The 23405-nt window shown below is 40.8% G+C and overlaps 2 protein-coding genes across 7 annotated transcripts in view; both read left to right on the forward strand.

The window, feature by feature from the left end:
* Window positions 1–23405, forward strand: part of SLIT2 (slit guidance ligand 2) — a 233023-nt gene that overhangs the window by 161316 nt on the left and 48302 nt on the right. For 4 of the 6 annotated variants that reach the window (XM_079989604.1, XM_079989605.1, XM_079989602.1 and 1 more), the window contains exons 10-19: window positions 6142–6213; window positions 6902–6973; window positions 8239–8310; window positions 11361–11504; window positions 11648–11811; window positions 12597–12620; window positions 17621–17771; window positions 19985–20059; window positions 21602–21745; window positions 23019–23162. In XM_079989604.1, coding sequence (XP_079845730.1) covers window positions 6142–6213; window positions 6902–6973; window positions 8239–8310; window positions 11361–11504; window positions 11648–11811; window positions 12597–12620; window positions 17621–17771; window positions 19985–20059; window positions 21602–21745; window positions 23019–23162 — 1062 coding nt within the window. The remainder of the gene's footprint in view (window positions 1–6141; window positions 6214–6901; window positions 6974–8238; window positions 8311–11360; window positions 11505–11647; window positions 11812–12596; window positions 12621–17620; window positions 17772–19984; window positions 20060–21601; window positions 21746–23018; window positions 23163–23405) is intronic. The other 2 variants (XM_079989606.1, XM_079989603.1) reach the window with 1 other exon arrangement.
* The window catches only part of PACRGL (parkin coregulated like), a 348281-nt gene that overhangs the window by 33494 nt on the left and 291382 nt on the right, over window positions 1–23405 (forward strand). The window lies entirely within an intron of this gene.

Below are 23405 nucleotides of genomic sequence, written 5' to 3' on the forward strand. Positions count from 1 at the left end.
TTTCAATAGTTTTGGGGGGTTGGGGAGAGTTAGATGCCAAGGAGAGGAAGCCCAGCGTTCCTTGTTTCTTCAGTGCATAACAATGCAGCAAAGTGATGTGGATACCTGTAAGTAGATAGTCTCCACATTTGCTTTGAAGCACATGATCAAACATTGTTTTATTGGGTTTTGTACCCTGCATTGACATATGTGCAGCTATATTATTTTATCGAGAAAGGAAATTCTCAATGGTGAGGGGGAAAAATACTTGAAAATTCTATCATGCATAATACCTTCCGTCCAGTAATTTTTCTGAATCACTTTCTTGGGTTACGTTTGACTCTGGTACCAGATTAGTACAGTCAAAGCATATTGCTTTGGGATTAAGAAGTTGAGGGATTGCTTCTGCTCTCCAGTCTGAGAGGGCTGGTCTCCCACTCCCTGGATTTCTGTGTCCAGAAAAGCCAACATGCTGCCTTCCATGGTCCATTACAACTCCCATCACCTCTGACCATTGGCCATGTTGATGCAGGTGAAGAGAGTTGTAGTCCCACAACAGCCTGAAGGCATCAATTTAGGGAAGCACTATTTAACTCTTTGGGATTCCCTGCCTAGGAAAGACCATCTTACAAAATGCTTGTCTTTTTGCCAGTTAAAGCTTGTCTGTTAAACGTTTTCCATTCGGTTATCTAGCTGGTTTATTCTTTGTATTGCTGTTTCTGGTTATTTTAAGTTACATTTCTCTTACATTTGGATTACTCGGTTTTACTTTTGCGCTGGTTTTCATTTGATTTGATTTTGTAGCACTTGGGCCTTTTAAACAGAACAGGATTTCACATATACGCTATAGTAATAATAATAATAATAATGGCCCCATATAAGCGTAGACAGTTGTTAAGATATTTTTAATTTAAAACATTTTTATGTGGCGTTACACAGCTCAAGGCAGCTTACATAAAATTAAAAACAAACATTTCATGAGAGTATAAGAAGAACCTCTGCTGGATCAGATCTAGTCTGGCATGCTGTTCCCTCCATGGATTTCCAAATGCCTATGCGAAGCCCCAAAGTGGGAGATGAACGCAATAGCATTTTCCTGCTGATGATCCCTAGCAACTGGTATTCAGAGACATACTATTCAATGTTGTTCTTTATTTATTTATTACCCACCCTCCAGCATAAGGTCCCAGGACGGGTTGCAACGTTATAATACAACACTAACTGTTAAGTTGTGGGTGAACATATCAGACGATACAGTGATTCTTCAAAACAGCTCTTGTTTATTCACAGGCCAGGATAGAACTGAACTGAAGGGTTTAGTCAGCCTGCTTATATAGAGCTCCAGTACAATGTTACTGTAACAACTTTCTAAATCTATCCAATCGCTGAACGTCACTTTCAATCCCTTATTTGCATAACTATCTACAGTATCCCCCTGCTGGCCCAGGGTGAGAACTTCAGTACATAACACTAACATCAGTCTAAAACAGCTAGCAATCACTAAAATATTCATCTCAAGTGTCAAAAGCTAGGGTAAGGTGGTGGATCTTCAGCATTCTCTGGAATATAGCCGTCATGGCTTATATAACCTTACCTAGGGCCGGCTCACCCATTAGGCAAGGTGATACAAATGCCTTGGATGGAGGAATCCATAGGAGCTGCAGATCTGTCCTCCAAGGAATGCATCACCTGCTGTTGCTGCCAGTGTGGTGCAGTCTTTGGAGGCTGAATCCACCAGCCTCTTGGCGTGTACAAGCTGCTGCTGGTCTCCAACCACACTTGTTCCCAATGTAGATCTTTATTACCCCCTTGTTTCTGATGTAGATCTTCACTCACCCCTTTCATACTGCACCACGGTGTGGTACGCTGGTTTGACATCAATGGATAGGAAGTGCCTACAGAGGGTGGTGAATACAGCACAAGATATTATGGACTATCCATTGAATCCGCTGGATGACATCACGGAAGAATGTTGCCTCAGGAGAGTGAGGAAAATTCTCAGGGATGATTCACACCCTGGCCGGCACTTCCTTGATCTCCTGCCCTCAGGCAGAAGATATAGAAGCATGATTAGTCGCACCAACAGGGTGAAGAACAGCTTCCATCCGTGGGCTGTTAGGCTGCTGAATGAAAAGATAACAACAGGGAAACTGACTTTTGGGTTTGGTGGGTGTGCATCAGTAAACGAGGTGAATTAAGACTAAGAGAGCTGAGTGGGGGGTGCTTGTATAACCTCACTGTATACAAGTTGTACAAGTGACAATAAAGTATTTCAATTTCAATTCTTCCCTGGCAGGAACCACTTTGTGGTTTGCCTCAGTTGCCAAAATGTCTTGCACCAGCCCTGGATTTACTCCCACCCACAATTAATCTGCATAATCCTCACTACATTTTGTAGCTAATTCCGTAGTTTAACTTTGCACAGAGTCAAGTCCTTCCTATTTGAATGTTTTGAATCTCCCAACCTACATCTTCATTGGATTTCCTATGGTTCTAGAATTTTGAGAGGGAGAAAAACATCTCTCTAACCCCATTCACTACACAATGTTTTCTGAATCTGTCATGTTCATATACAAGCAAAACTTTCAAACTTAGAAAGCCCAGAATTTTGTAACTTTTCACCATAAAGGAAAACCCAACCATCATTTGAGTTTCCTTTTCTGAACCTTTTCCTTTGAACGTCAGTCACATCATAGATTTGCATAAGGGCTTTAAGATACTGACACTTATCAATCCCTTTTCTAAAGATTCCTAATATGGAAGTTGCTTTTTTCACATCTGCCACCACACACTGGGTCAACATTTTCATTGAGCTGTACACTGTGACTCCAAGATCTCTAGTCAGCCATCATCAGTTCAGACCATATGTATATATGAAGTTAAATAACATTTTGCTACTTTGCACTTGCTTGCACTGAATTTCATTTTCCATTTGAGTGACCATTGCCCCAGTTTGGAGAGATCCTTTTGGAACTCCTTGAAATCTCCTTTTTGTTCTTTTCAATAATTTGGTGTCATCAGCAAATTTGGTGACCTCATTGCTCACCTTTAACTCCCACCTTTCCTGAGAAAGTTCAAGCTCAGTGATCTACATCTTCCTCAGTGAGGAAAGGTGATGAATTAATTCAGTTCATCTGCAATCTCCTTTCCCATATTTAGCTTACTTTTGACTCCCATGTCACCCAAAGGTCCAACTGTCTTCCTAGCTAGTTTACTGCTTCTAATGTATCTAAACTGTGTCTACTGGAGTACTGTGTCCAGTTCTGGGCACCACAGTTCAAGAAGGACACTGACAAACTGGAACGTGTCCAGAGGAGCGCAACCAAAATGGTCAAAGGCCTGGAAACGATGCCTTATGAGGAACAGCTAAGGGAGCTGGGCATGTTTAGCCTGGAGAAGAGGAGGTTAAGGGGTGATATGATAGCCATGTTCAAATATATAAAAGGATGTCACATAGAGGAGGGAGAAAGGTTGTTTTCTGCTGCTCCAGAGAAGCGGGCACTGAGCAATGGTTCCAAACTACAAGAAAAAAGATTCCACCTAAACATTAGGAAGAACTTCCTGACAGTAAGAGCTGTTCGACAGTGGAATTTGCTGCCAAGGTGTGTGGTGGAGTCTCCTTCTTTGGAGGTCTTTAAGCAGAGGCTTGACAACCATATGTCAGGAGTGCTCTGATGGTGTTTCCTGCTTGGCAGGGGGTTGGACTCGATGGCCCTTGTGGTCTCTTCCAACTCTATGATTCTATGATTCTATGATTCTAAACCTTTTTCTATTATTATCTTAATATTTTTTGGAATAAACTCTTCAGTTGTTAGAAGAATCCAGTCTCTTTCAAGAAAGAAATTCTCTTTCAAGAAGGTATTCTCCATTAACTAAAGCCAACTTTGCCAAAGAATTATGCACCCTCATCTCTGGTGATGGACATTTTTGGCCATGTAACTAGAAGTTACCTTATGAACTGTCCATCAGTCAGTTATGTTGTTCAATAGATTGATTCCATCTAAACAAGCACATTTGCCATGTTCTTAAAGGCAAACTGTTCCAAGCACGGCTCCAATTTTGCAGTTAGACCATTCTGCATCTCATCTAGGAATCGATGATATTTTGCATCTGGGAAAGTATTCTAACTTAATTAAATTTAAAAAGGTAAAGGTAAAGGTACCCCTGCCCGTACGGGCCAGTCGTGTCCGACTCTAGGGTTGTGTGCCCATCTCACTTAAGAGGCCAGGGGCCAGCGCTGTCTGGAGACACTTCCGGGTCACATGGCCAGCGTGACGAAGCTGCACTGGTGAGCCAGCACCAGCGCAGCGCACGGAAACGCCGTTTACCTTCCCGCTATAGAGCGGTACCTATTTATCTACTTGCACTTAGGGGTGCTTTCGAACTGCTAGGTGGGCAGGAGCTGGGACCGAAGACGGGAGCTCACCCCGCTGCGGGGATTCGAACCGCCAACCATGCGATCGGCAAGTCCTAGGCACTGCAGTTTTACCCACAGCGCCACCCGCGTCCCTAATTAAATTTAAATGGGTTTAAATTAGGAGTGTTGGGTGTGGGATGGGAAACTCTTGTAGGCATCTTAACTTAGCAAGACCGAGCAAAGAGCAGCCATGAAGGAGAGTGCTGCCACCTAGATGCCTTTGTCTCTGCCCCACAGTGTGTACTTACCCTGTGAGGGAGATAGTTGTTGTGTTCAGGTGTCATGCTAAACCATAGCTTAGCACCATCTCACTGAACCGGAGTGAGGCTCATGTGTACCCCCACCTTGTCCCGCACGGCCAGGAGGAAAGGTTTGGAAGCTATTGCTTAATCACAGTTTGTCATTTCATCTGAAGAGTTTGGATTTGATATCCCGCTTTATCACTCCCCTTCAGGAGTCTCAAAGCGGCTAACATTCTCCTTTCCCTTCCTCCCCCACAACAAACACTCTGTGAGGTGAGTGGGGCTGAGAGACTTCAAAGAAGTGTGAGTAGCCCAAGGTCACCCAGCAGCTGCATGTGGAGGAGCGGGGACGCGAACCCGGTTCCCCAGATTACGAGACTAATCTTAACCACTACACCACACTGGCTCTGAACCAGAGAACTGTGATCAACGTTATCTATTGCGTGTTTGCAATTGTTCCAAGGTGGCTTGTTTCAACCAAATCAATGTCAATGTTAAGCACAGTTTGTTAGCCTAGGCAAAATGTGATTAAGCAAAAGCTTTTGGTGGTTCCCTCCTCTCAGCCATGTGAGAGGGGCAGCAGACGAGACTTGATGTGGCTCCTTTTGGCTTGCTCCCATTGCTTTGTTCATGACATCTGAACATTGGCACTGTCAGCTGGATGGAAAGATTCCCCACTTACACAGGAGTTACATTCCAGGCCCCTGTGTGCATAAGTGAAATCGCATAAAGTGGGAGAGCACCCTTTAAATGCCCTCTCTGCTGCTTTCTCTTCAACCCATACAAAAAAATATCCACAACCAGCATTGACGCTTTGGGGCTGGCAGGAAGCTGGATAATGCTCTAGAAAGCGGCTGCTGCGCTACCCTACACATCAGCTATTAGGCAGGAGAGAGTCTTTTCAGGACTTCCTCTACCCTTAGGAGCAACTTTAAGGGCATTTCTCATCTCTGATTCTGTAGAAAGAAATTGCAATCCTATTATTTGGGAGGAAAAGTTTCAGTTTTGTTTCAAATTTCATTATTCATAAATATAGGTTTAATGCATATAAGGAATTTAAGAAATGTTAGTTGGAAAATGACTTTTTAAAGAGTGTTTGACTTGCTTCTTGCTTGAACCTTTTACTCCAGTCTTCTATGAAAAACTGAACCCCCATGGTAAGCAACTGTAAGCTCTTTAGATTCCTTCTACTGGATATAACATAAAGTATTTCAGATATGCAGCACATGTAAAATTAGATTAGTGCTTAATTTAAATTGTCACTACGCTGCATGTCAAAGTGACAGAAGGTGGGGTTCTTAATTTTTTTAAAAAAATGAAAACAATTGCTGACCCTTGATTCCCATGGCATTATCTTTCACTATAGTAGAAATAAAAATTACCTATGTTTTTAAAAGGCATTCCTTCTCATTGATATGAACATAAATTGTACATATTTTGGATTGCCCTCTTGTGTCGTTTTTAGGGTCTTCAATAGCATTCTTTGTTGTTTTTCTTTGCTAGACGGCTGGAACAAAATTCAATCAAGGTCATTCCCCCTGGAGCTTTCTCGCCATATAAAAAACTTAGAAGAATGTAAGTGAGAAATATTTTGGAACTTACATAAAAAACATATGGATGAAAAACAGGTCATGGTTTATACAAAATACCTTCCATCAGTTTATGGGTGCTTAAAAAATGTCTGACAGCTGACAGATTAGTTGATATGGCTGTGTCTGATTGTTGAGTCTACGTAGCTCCTTTGTCATGCTAATAACTGACACTTATGCCAACTTATTCATACAAATTGACATGAATATATAAATTGTGCTTGCCGTTAACAGAACAATTTTTGAAGCAGAGCATGGCAGCGCCATGTCATTGATAGCATAATATTCAGTGCCTATGCTAATCTAATTGCCCCCTCCCCAAATATACAAAATGCATTAAAGCTTCAGGTTATTGCCAGAATTAAAGTGAGGGATGAGGGATTTTCAGAATTTTCTGGACTACAACTTCTACCATTTCTGGTTGAATATTGATGATTCTGGCCAAGGCTGATGGGAGTTAAAGCCACAGATTCCCATCCCTGATTTAAGCCACTATTTCTGGATGATGGGAACTGAACTTTGTGTTGTTGTTCTTAAAAAACATATTAAAAGTTAATTGCAAAAAGTGTTTTCAGATTAAATTTGTTAACTGCGCCTTACAGAATTGAAATAAATCGCTGTTTGTCCCTTTCACGGATCATAACACGTCATAGCAATCTCGTTTCTCATTGCAGTGATCTGAGCAACAATCAGATCTCAGAGGCTGCACCAGATTCATTTCAGGGTCTACGCTCACTCAATTCACTGTAAGTACCACCACAAAATCCCCCGAATTGCAGTGAGGGAACAAAACGTTATTCTTGTGTCAGGGAATTAGACTCTAAACAGGATTGCACTCCTCTTGAAGGAACAGGTGTGTACTTTTGGCAGCATTGTTTGGCTTGCCAGCTGCAGTTGTTTCTGGGCAAAGTTCGCCTGGCCACAGTTAAGACATGGTTGGATAACCTTGCCATTAGATTACTATACCCTGCTGTCTCTGGGACTGCCCTTGAAGATGATGGAAAAGCTACTGCTAGTTCAGAACATGGCAGCAAGGCTGCTGTGCATAGGAACCTACAGGAACTGTACAAGTGGTTTGAAAGGATCTTAACTGGCTACCAATATGCTTGCAGTCTGAATTCATGATATAATAATAATTTATTACTTATATGATCCCCATCTGACCGGGTTTCTCCAGCCATTCTGGGCGGCTTCCAACAATTTACAAAACCACAGCAAAACATCAAACTTTAAAAATTTCCCTATACCAGCTGCCTTCAGATGACTTCTGAAAGTAAGATATTTGTTTATTTCCTTGACATCTGACGGAAGGGTGTTCCACAGGGCAGGCGCCACTACCGAGAAGGCCCTCTACCTGGTTCCCTGCAACTTCACTTCTCGCAGTGCGGGAACCACCAGAAGGCCCTCAGAGGAGGACCTCAGTGTCAGGGCAGAACAATGGGGCTGGCGTTGTTTTGATGAATTTATTTCTGTTGTTTGCTTTATCTATATGCTGCTGTGTTTAATATTATAATGATTGCAATGTTTGGGGTTTTTAATGCTGTTGTGAGCTGCTTTGAACTCAACATTTACTGTTGAAAAAGGGGAATACAAATTATTAAATCAAATCAAATTGAACAGTCGAATGCTACTGATTTTAGACAGCTGGCAGCTATTGTAGTGTTGTTCATTCAACAGAGCTTCCTCTTCCTTTACTGTCCCCTCTAGCTCCCTGTGCAACCTCAAAATCAGTTTGGGAGGGTTGGGGGGACCCTCCAGAGCACATTGGGGAGGGGGAAATTGAAGTCATGTTGCACCATTGTAACAAGGCAGACTGGATGCAACCCATTGCCATTTGATTTGATTTGATAGAGCTAGCAGGTATTCTAATGCTATCTAAAATATAATTCAGTATTCCAGCACTGGATCCTTTGATGTGCTTTTGTCAGGGGCATACAATTTTAAAGAAATTCTAGATGAATACATTGTTGTTCAACTTCCGATCAGTCACCTTTTGAATTATTTGTTACAGTGTTCTCTATGGAAACAAAATCACAGAACTTCCCAAAGGCCTGTTTGAAGGACTTTTCTCTCTACAGTTGTTGTGAGTATTTATCAGCTGAAATTTGGTTTTATTTTATCCACTGAGAAGGGTTTTGTTTTGTAATTTTGCATTAAAAGTGGTTTGCTCACTGGGATGGATTATTATTATTATTATTAGGAACATATCTACCTTTTCAAACTGCTCTGTGCAAGGGAATACCAACCTTTTGAAGATGAAGAGCTTTTATTACTTTCATGCACTGTATTCCCTCTGCTGCTGCTTCACAAACAAAGGGAGAGCCTTTATTTTATTATTTCTTCCAGTAGCTTTCTGGCCGCCTCTTTTGTTTTTGTTTTTCGAATGTTAACCATGAATCTTCACCTGCTTTGATTAGTAGCATTTAATAAATATATGTGTGTGTGCTTTAGAAATTCAAATTAAGACAATTCCATTCTGTTTACTTTTTGCTGTTATGATACTAATATTCAGCCTGTCTAGTCTATTTTAAATGGATTTGCTTAATTGACTATAAAATCATTTATTTATTTTTCCAATTTTTTTATTAGTTTCCACAATATTATAAACAAACAAACAAACACACAAGACAAACATACATAAATCATAGCCTTATAGAAAATTACAGTTATTAACTTTGTTAAGTGACTTCCTCGCTTCCCTTTGGTTGAATTTCATTGCATGTCCTTTTAACGGTTTTCCAAATCCCAATTTTTATAAAATTTAACTTAAGCATTAACATCCTTAGATCTTCACCTTATGGAATTAAACATATTAATTCATCACTTAACATAAATAAAATCCTTAGCCCATTAAGTATCTGCAAGCTATTTTCAGTTAGTTTAATTTAACAAATTTAACTAAATAATAATTAAATTTATTCCATTCTTCCTGATACTCCTCCTCCTTCTGGTCGCGGACTCTTCCGGTTAGGTCAGCTAGCTCTGAAAAATCCATCAGACTATAGAATCATTTAATCTGCCTGAGTTGAATGGCGTACAGTAATACCTCAGCTTACGAACCGTCCTCCTTGCGAACGCTTCAGGTTACGAGCTCCACTAACCCGGAAGCAGGTCTCCTGGTTGCGAACTTTGCCCCGGGATGCGAGGCTCACGCAGCGGGAGGCCCCATTAGCGAAAGCGCGCCTTAGGTTAAGAACGGTTTCGAGAATTAAAATCGAGATGTGGAAACATGGAAATATCGATGAGAGGCAGGACTGAGATTTGGGCATGCATTAAGGTTCAGACTATGGGAAGTCGTAAAATTAATAATTACAATTCGGAAGATAATTAGACTTTTTTAATTTTAGCTTTTTATTGGATTATGATTTGATATGTTAATTGGATGTATTTTATTGGAAAATTAATAAAAATGATCTAACACAAGAACAGTTTTGAGTTGAGAACTGATCTTCGGAACGGATTAAGTTCGTAACCAGAGGTACCACTGTAATTCTTTCATTCATTCCAAGCCAGCTAAAATGGGTCCATTGAGTTGGAAAGTATTTGGGTTCAGCTGAAAATATTTACTTAGTTTTCTGTGGTGTGAGAGAGACAAAGTGTATACAATTTTCAGCACTTGTTGCAAAAACATTGATGTAGTTTCCATAAGATCCTCATTGCCTTTTTTGTTCTTCTTTGCGCTCATGGCCTTTGGTTTCGTTTGACCACACGTGACCAGTGTGGCAGCAGCCAGCAAAACAAAAGGTTTCAAGCAGCAATGACATTTGAGAAAATAGTTATGTGTCTAGTTATCGCTTCAAATTTACTGAATGCACTAGTTTCAAAGCAAATATAAAAATTAGGTGAAGCCCTAGTTGGAAGCAGTTATAAATACTTGACCCCTTTTGGACTCCCATTTTGTACTTTAAATGTGTAATTTGGAAAAGGAGAAAGTTGCTATCTATCCTACAGAACTAAAATAAATAAAATTACTAAATTAACATATTTTATATTAATTTGCATATGCCAATTCCATGTTAAAGTATTTCAGTGTATGCAAGTTAAAATTACCCATTAGTAATGAACCAAGACTTAAAATTTGTACAACTGGAGATTAAGAAACACTGACAACATTCAAAGCAGAAGAAACCCCATCATAGAGTTGTATTTAAACCACCTCAACATTTAACAATGCAATCCTACATATGGCTACTTTATAAGTAAGTGCCACTGAGGTCAATGAGACTTATTCCCAGGAAATTAGGCATAAGATTTCAGTTGAAGAGTAGTTAATCAGTCAAATTTCATTAGGGAATCATGTAATTTAAAATGGAAAATGGTGGTTCAAACACAGAGATAAAGCCTGTTACCACTGCTGTTGCTTCCATCCTTCTTCCCGTGTAAACACCAAGGTTTATAGAAGCTTCTGTGTCCATTTGTCATTAACTCTGTAGCTTGGCATGTTGTCTGAACCCTAAATTGCAGTTAATCCCATGTCTGGTTGAAACAAGCCAACTTCAGTTTATGAAACTGACTTTATTTCAACTAACCATAGTTAAAATTAACCATAATTTAGGGTTTGGATCACACTGCAATTTGTGGTTAATCTAAAATGGAAGCAGGAGTTATCTGATTTCCTCCTTTCAGCTATTCCAGAAAGGAGGACACTAGCTTGACACTTGTTTTCATAATACTAACCAAGGTCAAACACATCCAACAGCTTTCTTCTTTCCTTTGCCCATATATTCACTTTAAGTTTAAACCTAACTGTGTACATTCAGTGCAACACTTGATGCTGAAATAATATCTTAAGGAACTAGGTAGTTCACTGAATGCACTGTATACAGGTGGCAAAAGTAATTTTGACATGCAATTTTATTTTATTATGTATTGGCTTAAAACTGCTGATTTTATATTGGGGGTGGAATGGTCAACTTCTAAACTTTCTAAATCTGATTTATTTATTTTGGTATTTTAATGTATATTGTATATTGTTTTGTGTAAACTGCGTGAAGGATTTGATGACTAAGCAGTATATAAATCCTCTTAAATAAATAAAGAAGTTGCATGAAATTCAAGAAAGTAAAGTTACAAAAATAAAGTAATAAACAGTAAACTCTTAACCCTGTTTTCCAATTGCCTTTTGTTTCACAGATTATTAAATGCTAACAAGATAAATTGCCTGCGAGTGGATGCTTTCCAAGACCTGCACAACTTGAACCTCCTCTCTTTGTACGATAACAAACTTCAAACCATTGCAAAGGGCACCTTTTCTCCACTCCGGGCAATTCAGACCCTGTATGTATTGCAATTGTCCATTTGTTGTTATGTGCTTCAAGCTTTTTTTGGTTTCTGTTCCCAAATAGACCTGGAAAACTTTGGGAACTGCAGAGACCAACCACAAACATGTAAAAACGCTCTTTTCTTTTTATTTGTGAAAGGCATTTGGCTCAGAACCCCTTTATTTGTGACTGCCATCTGAAGTGGCTGGCGGATTATCTCCATACAAACCCTATTGAAACCAGTGGTGCTCGCTGCACCAGCCCCCGCCGTCTGGCAAACAAAAGGATTGGCCAAATCAAAAGCAAGAAATTTCGCTGTTCAGGTAATTTCCTTAGTTCAGCTGCTACTTTCCTTTCACTTCCAAAAAAACCACCGCCCCACCACCCTCTCCCCCCCATCACAACTCCCACAAACCAGCAGTTGCAGACATCCTTAACGACAACAACAAAAAACCCACAGCCTCGTGCCCAACTGAATAATCAGCAATCATAGCAACTCTGGACTGAAGTTGTTTGATCAGAAAACATTCCTACAGTTAACACACTTGTTACTACCTCCGCAAGGCATTAAAAAAAAAAGTGAAGGAATTGTGCTTTTTGATTAAATAATAAGAGTTCTGAGGTATCCTTTCTGTCAGTTGCGTTAAAAAAAAAGGCAAATCAAAAATGAAACAGATCTGGAATACCAGTTAAATCTTAAAAAACAGAATCTACTCACGGAATATGAAAACATGACATTCATATTACACAGGGAAGCTTATATCGTGCTGAAATGTACTGTTTGCTTTTTCTAATCTTATTCCATTTCCTACTTACATGTTTCCAAAGCCTAACCTCTGTCATCTGGTTTCCAGCTGTTCCAGGTGCATTTCGTATTCTGCAGTTAATTCACAGTCTACAGCTAGCGTAAATATCAGAAGAGTGCTGCTGATATTGGCTGCAAATACATTTATATCTAATCATACTAGTATCCAAACTTCATTCGAATACCACTACCCTGCACAGTTAGCTTTAATTACCTGTAGTCCATCCTCAGTCTAATAGAATTAATTTTTTGCTTGCTGACATTCAGGTGCATATTCTATTTTTTTTCTCTTTTTTTATTTAGCTAAAGAACAGTATTTCATTCCAGGTAGGTTTGGCTCTGCAGTAAAACTGACTAACTGCAGGTACCACTCCCTCCTCCCTCACCAAAAGCAAAGTTTCATTTTAACATTTAAAGAACTGGTGCATGCATTTTAACCCTGCTGAAAACCTCTTAGAATAGTAATAGTTTCGTAGTTTTGTCTTCCCACTACATGAGCTTTGCATGCAGCTCTTTGCTGTCCAACTCACAAATAAGCACAGAATTTATTCAGTACCATCTGATTTTAGAAAGAGATATCTTCCCCCGTTTTGCCTCTCCTGTTTACTGTTAGCTACTGTGTAGCTACTGTGCTGCTTTTAAATGAAGAGAGTCCTGCTATGATCAAAGAGCTAATAGAAGTCTAAAAATCCTTTTAGAATCAATACTTTCCTGCTTTTTATGCACTAAACTACTGCTTTCCTGCTGACTATCTGAACTGTTGCTTGCTCACCTATGACCTTTGATCCCTGTGTTTGTGAAATCACAAAAAATGCCAAGGAAAAGTATGTTTATTGTCTTTGCAAAGGCATCCAAAGGCTGTATATGTCTTCTGTTAAAATACTTTTGACAGAAGAAAAAATAATTTAATAGTTGGCACATTTATACTACACTTTAAACCAAATGCTGATTCTCTTGATGTATTCCACATGAATGATTGAGATTGGCTTTAGTTATATGAAACACGTTTTCCCCCAACCACCCCTTGCAGCTGACAAACGAGTGCGGTGCTTTCTTAACAGGGGAAAGAACAAAATCAACTATGTCATGTGTTTACAATATAATGTCCCTTACAGGTGATATATAATTGATTAGCAAAAGTGCTCAAAGGTCTAATGAAGCTTTTGATTGAACTGCAGGTGCATGAACTGCCAGAAAAAAAAAACAACAACCCAATTATAGTTTACTTTCTAGAGGAAGGAAAAAACGTTGTTGTAATTGAGTATGCAATCAATGACACTTGTTCTTTGAAGCACTTACAGGTATATGGTCAGCCCACAATGTTCAGCAGACTAACATATTGATTGGTTTGGGCTCTTATCCACTTAAGCTTGCTTATTTTACACTTGCTGCTTTTACTGTCATGTACTACATTATCTTCTAGCTGGAGAGATGATGTGAAGAGTATTATGGCCTTTAGTAGTGCACTGGCTAAATGCAGAGGGAAGAAAATGCACACGGGCTGGTCTTTGCCATTCTTAGCTTGAAAGGACCAGTTGGAGTCAGGTTTGAGAAGTGATTCACACACTATATGTTTTAAATGGCATGGCAGTCATTTCCACATTTGCATACACTGGGAATGGGAAAATTATGTAAAAAGCACACTACATAGCCAAAGTCCCACGCATCAGGGAGAGAACTTGAAGAATGTAAATTGGCAGTTACTTGATAAACCTACTGGATTATCTGAATTCCAAAATCAAAAGCGATTAAGGCTTTTTCTCTAGCAAAGACAAAGTGTTTGGTGTTGTTCTAAATATATAATAACAAATCTCACCTTTTTACCTGATGGGACTCAAGGATGTTGAGCATCATTAGCAACCCGTTTACAGTGTAGGCATATTCCGGCCCATCCTATATAAAAAGCACAGCTTTCTGCACACTGTGTCCAGATTTTCCTTTGAACCAGCAGCATGGAATACTTCAAACATGCTTGCACCTGGGCGAGGTGCCCTAAATCTCCCCTAGTGCCTCTCAGCAGCTGCTTGATAAGGGCTAGAATCTCTCTCCCACCTCCTCAGTTGTTCCATAGTGGTGGTGACTGGTAGTTCCTGCCTGAATACCATTTCACTAACAGTGGTGTGATGTTGTTGCAACACTTCCACAACATCCCACTGCAAGCCCAGTGTATTTTAGTAGTCAACTAAAATTGAGATTAAAAGGGATGCGGGTGGCGCTATGGGTTAAATCACAGAGCCTAGGACTTGCCGATCAGAAGGTCGGCGGTTCGAATCCCCACAACGGGGTGAGCTCCCGTTGCTCGGTCCCAGCTCCTGCCAACCTAGCAGTTCGAAAGCACTTCAAAGTGCAAGTAGATAAATAGGTACCGCTCCGGCAGGAAGGTAAACAGCGTTTCCGTGTGCTGCTCTGGTTCTCCAGAAGCGGCTTAGTCCTGCTGGCCACATGACCTGGAAGCTGTACACCGGCTCTCTCGGCCAATAAAGCGAGATGAGCGCCGCAACCCCAGAGTCGGTCATGACTGGACCTAATGCTCAGGGGTCCCTTTACCTTTACCTAAAATTGAGATTTGTGGCTTTATGACTTTATCAAGGGAGACAATTGTTGCTGTTGGCATCCGCCTGTCTCAAGAGACAACAGAATACGCCTCCAGGGGTGAAGTCAAACTTGGCAGCACTGAAGTGATCTCTCTGGGACACAAGCCTGGAAAGTGTGTATGGAGGTGCTGGGCTGCTGATGTGAGCAATATGTTTGGCACAGCTTGGCTGCAGGAGTTGCCGGAAGGAGAGACTTCACTCCAGATTTGTGTAGGGTTTATTCTTTAGCCTTTTCCTCCTGAATATATCACACAAGGCACCAGAGGCTTAGGTTCCATGTTTTCCTTCTCTTATATGGGCTGCCTTCCCAGGTTGACAAGCCCCTAAGAGAGAGAGAGTGCTTTTCTTGGAAATAAAGAAAAAGCATAAGTGTTCCTGTTAATTAGCTTTCAATCTTCTTTTTTAAAAATCCGTACAGAATCAAACATACTTCTGTGGCACTTGATGAAGACATTCAGAAGCAATGCTCTCCCTGTGGATTATAATTATTAATCATATAATTCAAATCTGCACAAAAATTACTTCATCCTTAAATAATATTTGAAAACTGTAGACCATTGAGCTAGAAAATGAATAAGCCAGGAGTAAGTTTTTCATAGTTCTTATGTGACACTGAGCCAAACCATTGTTTGGTGAATTGAGCAAAAATGCAGGCTCTCGGGGAGTAGATTGCAGCCTCTCTGCTTCTCCCCCTGCTGCTGTGAGCTAACCCATGATTTAGCTTAGTTTTACAGTGGACACTCGGGTTGCGAATGTGAGCCGTGCGGGATGCACATTTGCAATCCACAGCATTCGCAACCTGCAGCGGTGTATCTGCTCACATGCGGGTTGTGATTTGACACTTCTGCGCATGCGCAAAGCACGATTTAATACTTCTGCACATGCGCAACCGCTGAAACCTGGAAATAACCCGTTCCGGTACTTCTGGGTTTTGGCAGTCCATAACCCAAAAAAACGCAACCTGTATCCCAAGGTATGACTCTACTGCTAAACTGGGGCTCATGGTTTATCTTGCTCCAAACAAACCACAAGGTGTAGCCCAAGGTCTGTTCTATAGCTTACTGTTTGTAGTTTGTCTGAGGGAGATAACCAGGATCCTGCGTCTGAATGTAACAGTAAACCATGGCTTAACTCCGTGCTGCATGGCAACACCAAATCCATACGAGCAAATCAGCCACAATCTTGTCTCTGGGAGCCTGCATGTTTGTTCGCACTAAACCATGGTACGGCTGAGCAAACTGGGGAGGTTTTTTTTTTCTTAAAAAACTTAACAAATGTGTATGAAAGTGCCCTCAAACAACCGTATCTTTCAGTAAATATATTTTAGGAATTTTAATGCTTTCGCCTATGAAAATGAACGTATTATATAATTGTTCAATAGATAGTCTGCTGTATCTTTTTGCTATACTGTACCACTTCAGATTAATTATACTCTGACTCTTTTTGATATAGTACAGTGCCGAAGTATCATATAATCAAAGAAGTGTAGAATAAAATCCAACTTCTTTAAATAGAGAATTTCAGGTGGACCTTGATGAAGGCAGGATATTACCCAAACCCTAGCTGAGAAAAGCAAGATGAGCTTTGTTTTTGTTGGGGTTTTTCCTCCCATTGGGATCACTCTTGTCTTTCTTTCTTCCTTCGCTGTCTTTCCTGTTTCAGGAGTTCACCATTTGGGCTGTAAGTAAAGTTCAGTGTGTGGACCAAACCACAGTACACTTCCCAGTCCTGATGCACTTTCCACTTCTAGTCTCAGTCTTTTGACCTTTTGTCCAAGAAGAGCTCACCGGTCATTTAAGTTTCTTTGTCCCACCCCCCCCTCCACCCACATCACTTACCCTCAACTTCTTAATAGATGTTTCTTCCTGACTTGTGAAGGATGCTATCTCCATTCTGTAACACAGAGAATGGCAAAGAGATCTTCCTCCCTGCAGTCTACTTTATGTCTTTTCCAGTTTAGCAATGTTGCAGTGACCGTGGGCATTCTGTACGAAGGATGTCCTGTCATGTTGAGCGGTTTCCCACTGCAACACTTTTTCCTGCTCTTTCCTCTTTCTCCCATTGCTTCTGCTCCTTGGTCTAAGCGGATGAAGTTGTGATAACTTAGCGAGATTTTCTGTTGTGCTTGATCTAACCATGTGGTTGCGAGGTATGAGTAAAACATGGTTCTGTCAAGCACCATGGAACGTCACGCAGCTTTCTACAGCATAGCAGGCTGCTGAGGCTTAAATCAGGATTACACACTTTTTAAAAATTGAAGAAGAAAAACAGGGCTTTAAATTTTATGGTTCTGAGATTACGTAGGCGGGCTGTGGCCAGTGAAATAGAAGAATAAAGGAGGGTAATGAAATGGAATACAAAGATTTACTTAATCCTGAAACTGTGGGAATAAGATATATTTAACAAGAATTAGCACTGCTTTATGTTTTTAACTGTAAAATGGAATGGATTGGCTGACAACTTAATCAGCAGAAACTACAGCTGTGAAAAGCTCAAGCAGTTAATGTTATCCTACCACATGTCCCGTCCCCCCCAGCAAATTTCAAGCCCTCTGAAATTTAACCCACTCTTAAACCTTACTGTTTCTTCATTACCATAAAACTTACCCCAAATTACCCATTTGTCTGTACTGCAGGTCTGTCCCTTTTCTCTCTCTTATTTTTTCCCTACGAGAAAATAATCCCAGCACCTTGATGAACTTAGTACCTGTATTTTTATTCTGCTTATCCTCAGGCACCGAAGATTACAGATCCAAACTAAGCGGAGATTGCTTTGCAGACCTGGCTTGTCCTGAAAAATGCCGTTGTGAAGGAACAACTGTTGACTGCTCCAATCAAAAGCTCAGCAAGATTCCTGACCATATTCCTCAGTATACAGCAGAACTGTAAGTTTGAGCTCACAACAGTGTGCTGGATGAATATCAGTGGTGATAATATCAATTCATAACTGCGCTTCCTTTATCCCTTTTTGGAATGTCGCAGATCCTTCCAGTTCATGAATTTTCAATTGTATTAAGTTTTACTTGCTTTACAACATTTAGCAAAGGCAAAGAAAAAGAAATTCAAATATCAGTGTAGAAAACCATACAAAATGTTGGCACATTATTGCTTTACAGTTCTCTCCACAGCAAAAGCAGTCTCTGTTTACCTACTTTGAACTAAGTACACCCGCCTCTCAACTATGACACAGTATTGTGCAAAATATAATTAGTTCAAGCGCAGTGAGTAATCAGAATGTCCAGTATATACGCCCTTCGTTGATGATGATTGAAGGATCACAGGACAGTTTACAATATAAAAGCACAAAGATACACAGCATAGTAACAAAACAACAACAACAACCAGTAACCCCACCAACAGGTTTAAAAGGCCATAGTTTGTTTACCTAGCCAAAGGCCTGGGAGAAGAGCAATGTTTTTGACTGGCACCTGAAGATATATAATGAAGGCGCCAGGTGAGCCTTCATTATTGCTATGTCTTCAACAATAATTGCAGATTCTTAGACAGAACGCCCCTTGTGTTGGGTACTCTGTTGTCTGTGATCTATGTACCGTACAACAGGTGACTCCTAGATGAGATAATCAATCACTTCCTTGTTCCACTGTCTTTCATTTGGAGCTACCTAGATAAATATTTCCTCCACTTCCCACTGATTCTAAGAATATTGATGATTCTTACTCTGAAAAATAGGGATGGTGGAAAAATGCAGTTGAAAGGGACCTAAAGTCCCTTCCACAAATAGAAAGACAAGCTATCAGCTTGTCTGATGGATTGCACTATGCAATTCAGACTGCAATAAAGCAGGGAGCTATGTGCCAAATATAATATCAGCCTGAACAGGTACTAATGCCTTTGTGTAACTTCACATCTGCAACTGAAAAACAGCCTATTGCTAAAGCTCTGAATTACAGCTGCTTGCATCCATGCCCCCCGCACATTTACATTTATTGTAATTATTTTTTCCTAGTGTGCAATCCTGCTTGCTTCTAACTCTAAATGAGGTTAATGGAGCCTTTCATGCTTGAGTTAGAGATTTAGAAATGGATGCTTATAGATTACACCAAAAATTAGTGCTGTTATGCCGCAGCTTGTGTGCTGCTGCGATTTATTCTAATTATGCTGAAACAGACTGTGCGTTAAGGAAATAGACCTGCTGAGAACATGCGGGAATGGATAGATATATAATCTGTACGTTTATAACTGCTGGTTGTTTTATATGTTAACATAAATGCAAGAAGGACGGTACTAGCTTCACGTATTGCCAGGGTGATATGCGTCATCTCCAAGTGATGTTCACAGGGACGCGGGTGGCGCTGTGGGTAAAGCCTCAGTGCCTAGGACTTGCCGATCGTATGGTCGGCAGTTCGAATCCCCGCGGCGGGGTGAGCTCCCATCGTTCGGTCCCAGCTCCTGCCCACCCAGCAGTTCGAAAGCACTCTTAAGTGCAAGTAGTGCAAGTGCAAGTAGATAAATAGGTACCACTTTATAGCGTTTCCGTGTGCTGCACTGGTGCTGGCTCGCCAGCTGCAGCTTCGTCACGCTGGCCACGTGACCCAGAAGTGTCTTAGACGGCGCCGGCTCACGGCCTCTAGAGCGAGATGAGCACGCAACCCTAGAGTCGGACACGACTGGCCTGTACGGGCAGGGGTACCTTTACCTTTTTACCAAGTGATGTTTGGCAATATGCACAAGGCCAATGTTGATTGGTCCATGCACACAATAGCCTATCAATGTATATATTTTTCACTTTTTCACCGTATATATTCTGTAAGAGTACATATTCTTGTACTATGTATGAAATTTTATGGGTTGACAACATGTGTTAGAATTTGTAGGCCTTTCCTCATATAAACTTGCAGCGTTTATTATTGTTAACTACACTTAATGCACGAAGCATCTGCAACTGATCCATATTTTCCAACAACTACTGGTGACTGTTCTTTTTGACTGGACAGTGCACAAAATTCCCCTTATCCTGCAGTCAAGTGGTGCTCCTCTTCCATTCCTGCCTGTGAATTGGTGTCGTTGCTGGCACTTACACACCTTCACCAAACAAGTCACAATAACCTAAATTTATATCTTGCTACTCCTTCTACAGGCGACTCAACAACAATGAATTTACAGTGTTGGAGGCTACAGGGATCTTTAAGAAGCTTCCTCAACTACGTAAAATGTAAGCTTATCTGCCAACCTGCCTTATATAGGTGGCCTTGGTGCAATAATATAAGAAAAAGTGTAAAGTATTCTTGAAGGAGCCCAAAGCAGAATGTAGAATGTAGAATGTCCCAGTCTGTGATATTCATTGCGGAATGTGAGTGCTCATTTTTGCCAGTGTTTCAGTCATACTCTCTTTCTCTTCTTTTATCCCTGCCAGTTTATTTGCACAGTCAAAAGGGGAAGGGGAAGCCATTGCCTACATTTTCATGTGCAAGGCTCCAAGTTCGGCCTCTGGCTTTTACAACTGAAAGGATCTCAGGTAGCAGACTGAGATTATTATAGCCACTGTCCATCAGAATAGACAAAACAGGACTAGATAGGACCAGTGATCTGGCTTGGTATAAGGCAGCTTAGTACAGTACGTTGAAGATAACAAAAATCCTACTGTCATACTGAAGGAAGGCTCGTTGAATTTTGCCCATTTCATATAGTTGCTAAAGTATTTTGTATCCTTGATTCCAAAATTTCCATATGCTAGGGAGAAAAAAGGGAGAATCGCTTAATGCTCATATGATGCCAGGTTTGTCCCATGTGCAAGAACCCACAACCCACGCTAATTTATTTTGTGTTGCGTACCTAAACCACAAACAGTAAGCTAGCAGAGACCACAGGATTTGCCAAAGTCTCTATCTGATTTGTTCAGTAGCACTGATACGTCAAACCACCTCCATGTCTTTTCTAGAGTCACCTGACTCTTTATTTGGGATAGATATTGGCACTGGCTGCTTGAAGCTAAGTTAATGAAATCTATTCTGCTTAGAGTGACCTCAATCCAAGTATGTGTGTGTATCAGGCAACATTCCTGCAGGATAAAAGTGGAATAAGCATCCAAAATGCTGATAATACGATCTATTATAGTGAATCAGTTATTTTAAAATTGAAGCTGTTAATAGAAGACGCCGTGATTTATTTATTTTTAATGTTGTCACTATATTCCTGCATTTTTATTTTGTGAAGAAAATATATTTCTGTTTCCTTTCTGGAATCCTTTGTTTTCTCAATTCTGAATGAATCCCAAACAGTGTTTAGACTGGCTGCCCACCTCTCAGTCACCTAAAGTCACAGTGCCCTCAGGTGATGATCGTTGGGATCTCAAAGCACCATGCGGGGCTTTTGAAGGGCTTTTAAAGAAACCTGTGGAGTGCTTTGAAGCACTCCTGTCACTTCCTGTCAGCTGATGAGTGGTGACTTCAAGCTTGATTTCTGCAGGTATCAGCTGCACAATTGAGTTCCTCACAGACAACACAGTTCTGTAGCTGATTCAGTCACATATATCACATGGCATGGTATTGGGGGAAACAGCCCTGTGGGTCAAATTGTGACTCGTACCAGGCCAAATCTGGCCTGTGGGCTAGAGGGTCTCTATCCCCAGATTAGAGCTTTCTTGAAATCATGTTGCTAGACCATAATTCAGTCGCTGCTTTTTGTATTCTTCATTATATGGATGATTTGCTCCAAAACACTTTCCCTATTAATTTGCTTTGCCATGAAACAATAGAAATCTGAGCAATAATAAAATCACAGATATTGAAGAAGGAGCATTTGAAGGAGGATCGGGTGTAAATGAGCTGTTGCTCACCAGTAACCGGCTGGAGAATGTACGCCACAAAATGTTCAAAGGACTTGAAAGTCTCAAAACTTTGTAAGTATGTTCTTCTCTCTACTTTGCTTGCTCTCTTTGCTTAAACTTCTCTTCTGTCTTGTTTTCTGGGTATGGATGTATGCTCACTTTGACTCACATTTTTTATAATGTAAAATGCATTAATCATATATGCTGCCTAATTGCAATCAATATCTTTTGGATAGGTATATGGCTGCACAGAGGGCATGAAGTAAATTCTGGTCAAAGATAAGGAAGTATTATGTAGGAAGCAGATGTAGGCACATGTATTTTCATCTGTGTGGAACAGCATTTTTGTAATGTGCTTATAACTGTCACCCCTCCATCACTTCCTTACAATGTGTTTTTGGATCAACCTTGATTATGACTGGTATTGCATAGAAACCGAGCTGTTAGGACCATTCCTCTGGCTATTACTCTGGCATCCTTTGGGTGGGAAGAAGAAGCAGTACCCAGCAACAGCAAGGAGCATGAATGCTGCTCTTGGTTAGAGTGATGTTGTGCTCATGTCCCACTTGTAGGGTTCCTATTTCACCACTGTGGGAAACGGTCTTAAATGTACCTTTGCTCTATTCCAGCAGGGCTCTTCTAATGCCCTCAAGTGCTTTATAAATACTACATATTATTTCTCAGCATCCATGTCTAGTAAGTTAATAACTCAGGGGGAAAATGCAATACAACATCTCATAAAATGTTTAGTAAACTCTAGGAATGGTTTTCCCCAGAAGTGGTGTATGGAAGTGAGAGCTGGACCATAAAGAAGGCTAATCGCTGAAGAATTAATGCTTTTGAATTGTGGTGCTGGAGGAGACTCTTGAGAGTCCCATGGACTGCAAGAAGATCAAACCTATCCATTCTGAAGGAAATCAGCCCTGAGTGCTCACTGCAAGGACAGATCCTGAAGCTGAGGCTCCAGTACTTTGGCCACCTCACGAGAAGAGAAGATTCCCTGGAGAAGACCCTGATGTTGGGAAAGATGGAGGGCACAAGGAGAAGGGGACGACAGAGGACGAGATGGTTGGACAGTGTTCTCGAAGCTACCAGCATGAGTTTGACCAAACTGTGGGAGGCAGTGGAAGACAGGAGTGCCTGGTGTGCTCTGGTCCATGGGGTCACGAAGAGTCGGACACGACTAAGCAACGAAACAACAACAGAGAAATGTACACAGATGAGATGTGCAATACATTCTCTATGGCATTGTTCCCCAACTTCACGCCCTCCAGATGTTCTGATTAGGGATGATGGTGTGACTACCCTTTGGAGTAACAAACTGATTTGTTTCATTTTTCCTCAGGATGCTAAGGAGCAATCGCATCAGCTGCGTGAGTAATGACAGTTTCACAGGCCTGAGCTCTGTGCGATTGCTATCCTTATATGATAACCAAATAACCACAATTGCTCCTGGTGCATTTGACACTCTTCATTCCTTGTCTACACTGTAAGTTGTTCTTGCATTCATAGCCAGTCCTTGCCATTTATACATGTGTGATATATCTAAATTAGGGGTAGCTAGCCTGTGACCCTCCAGATGAACTCCATATCCCATCATCCTTGGCTATTGGCCATCCTGGCTGGGGCTGGTGGGAGTTGGAGTCAAATAACATTTGGAGGGCCACAGTTCAGTCAACAAACAAGTCAAGAGTGCTTGCAAAGTCAAGTATGTGAAAGTTTTCAGAGAATG

This window comes from Podarcis cretensis (genome assembly GCF_951804945.1).
Source record: "Podarcis cretensis genome assembly, chromosome: 9".
In the NCBI taxonomy this organism is placed as follows: domain Eukaryota; kingdom Metazoa; phylum Chordata; class Lepidosauria; order Squamata; family Lacertidae; genus Podarcis; species Podarcis cretensis.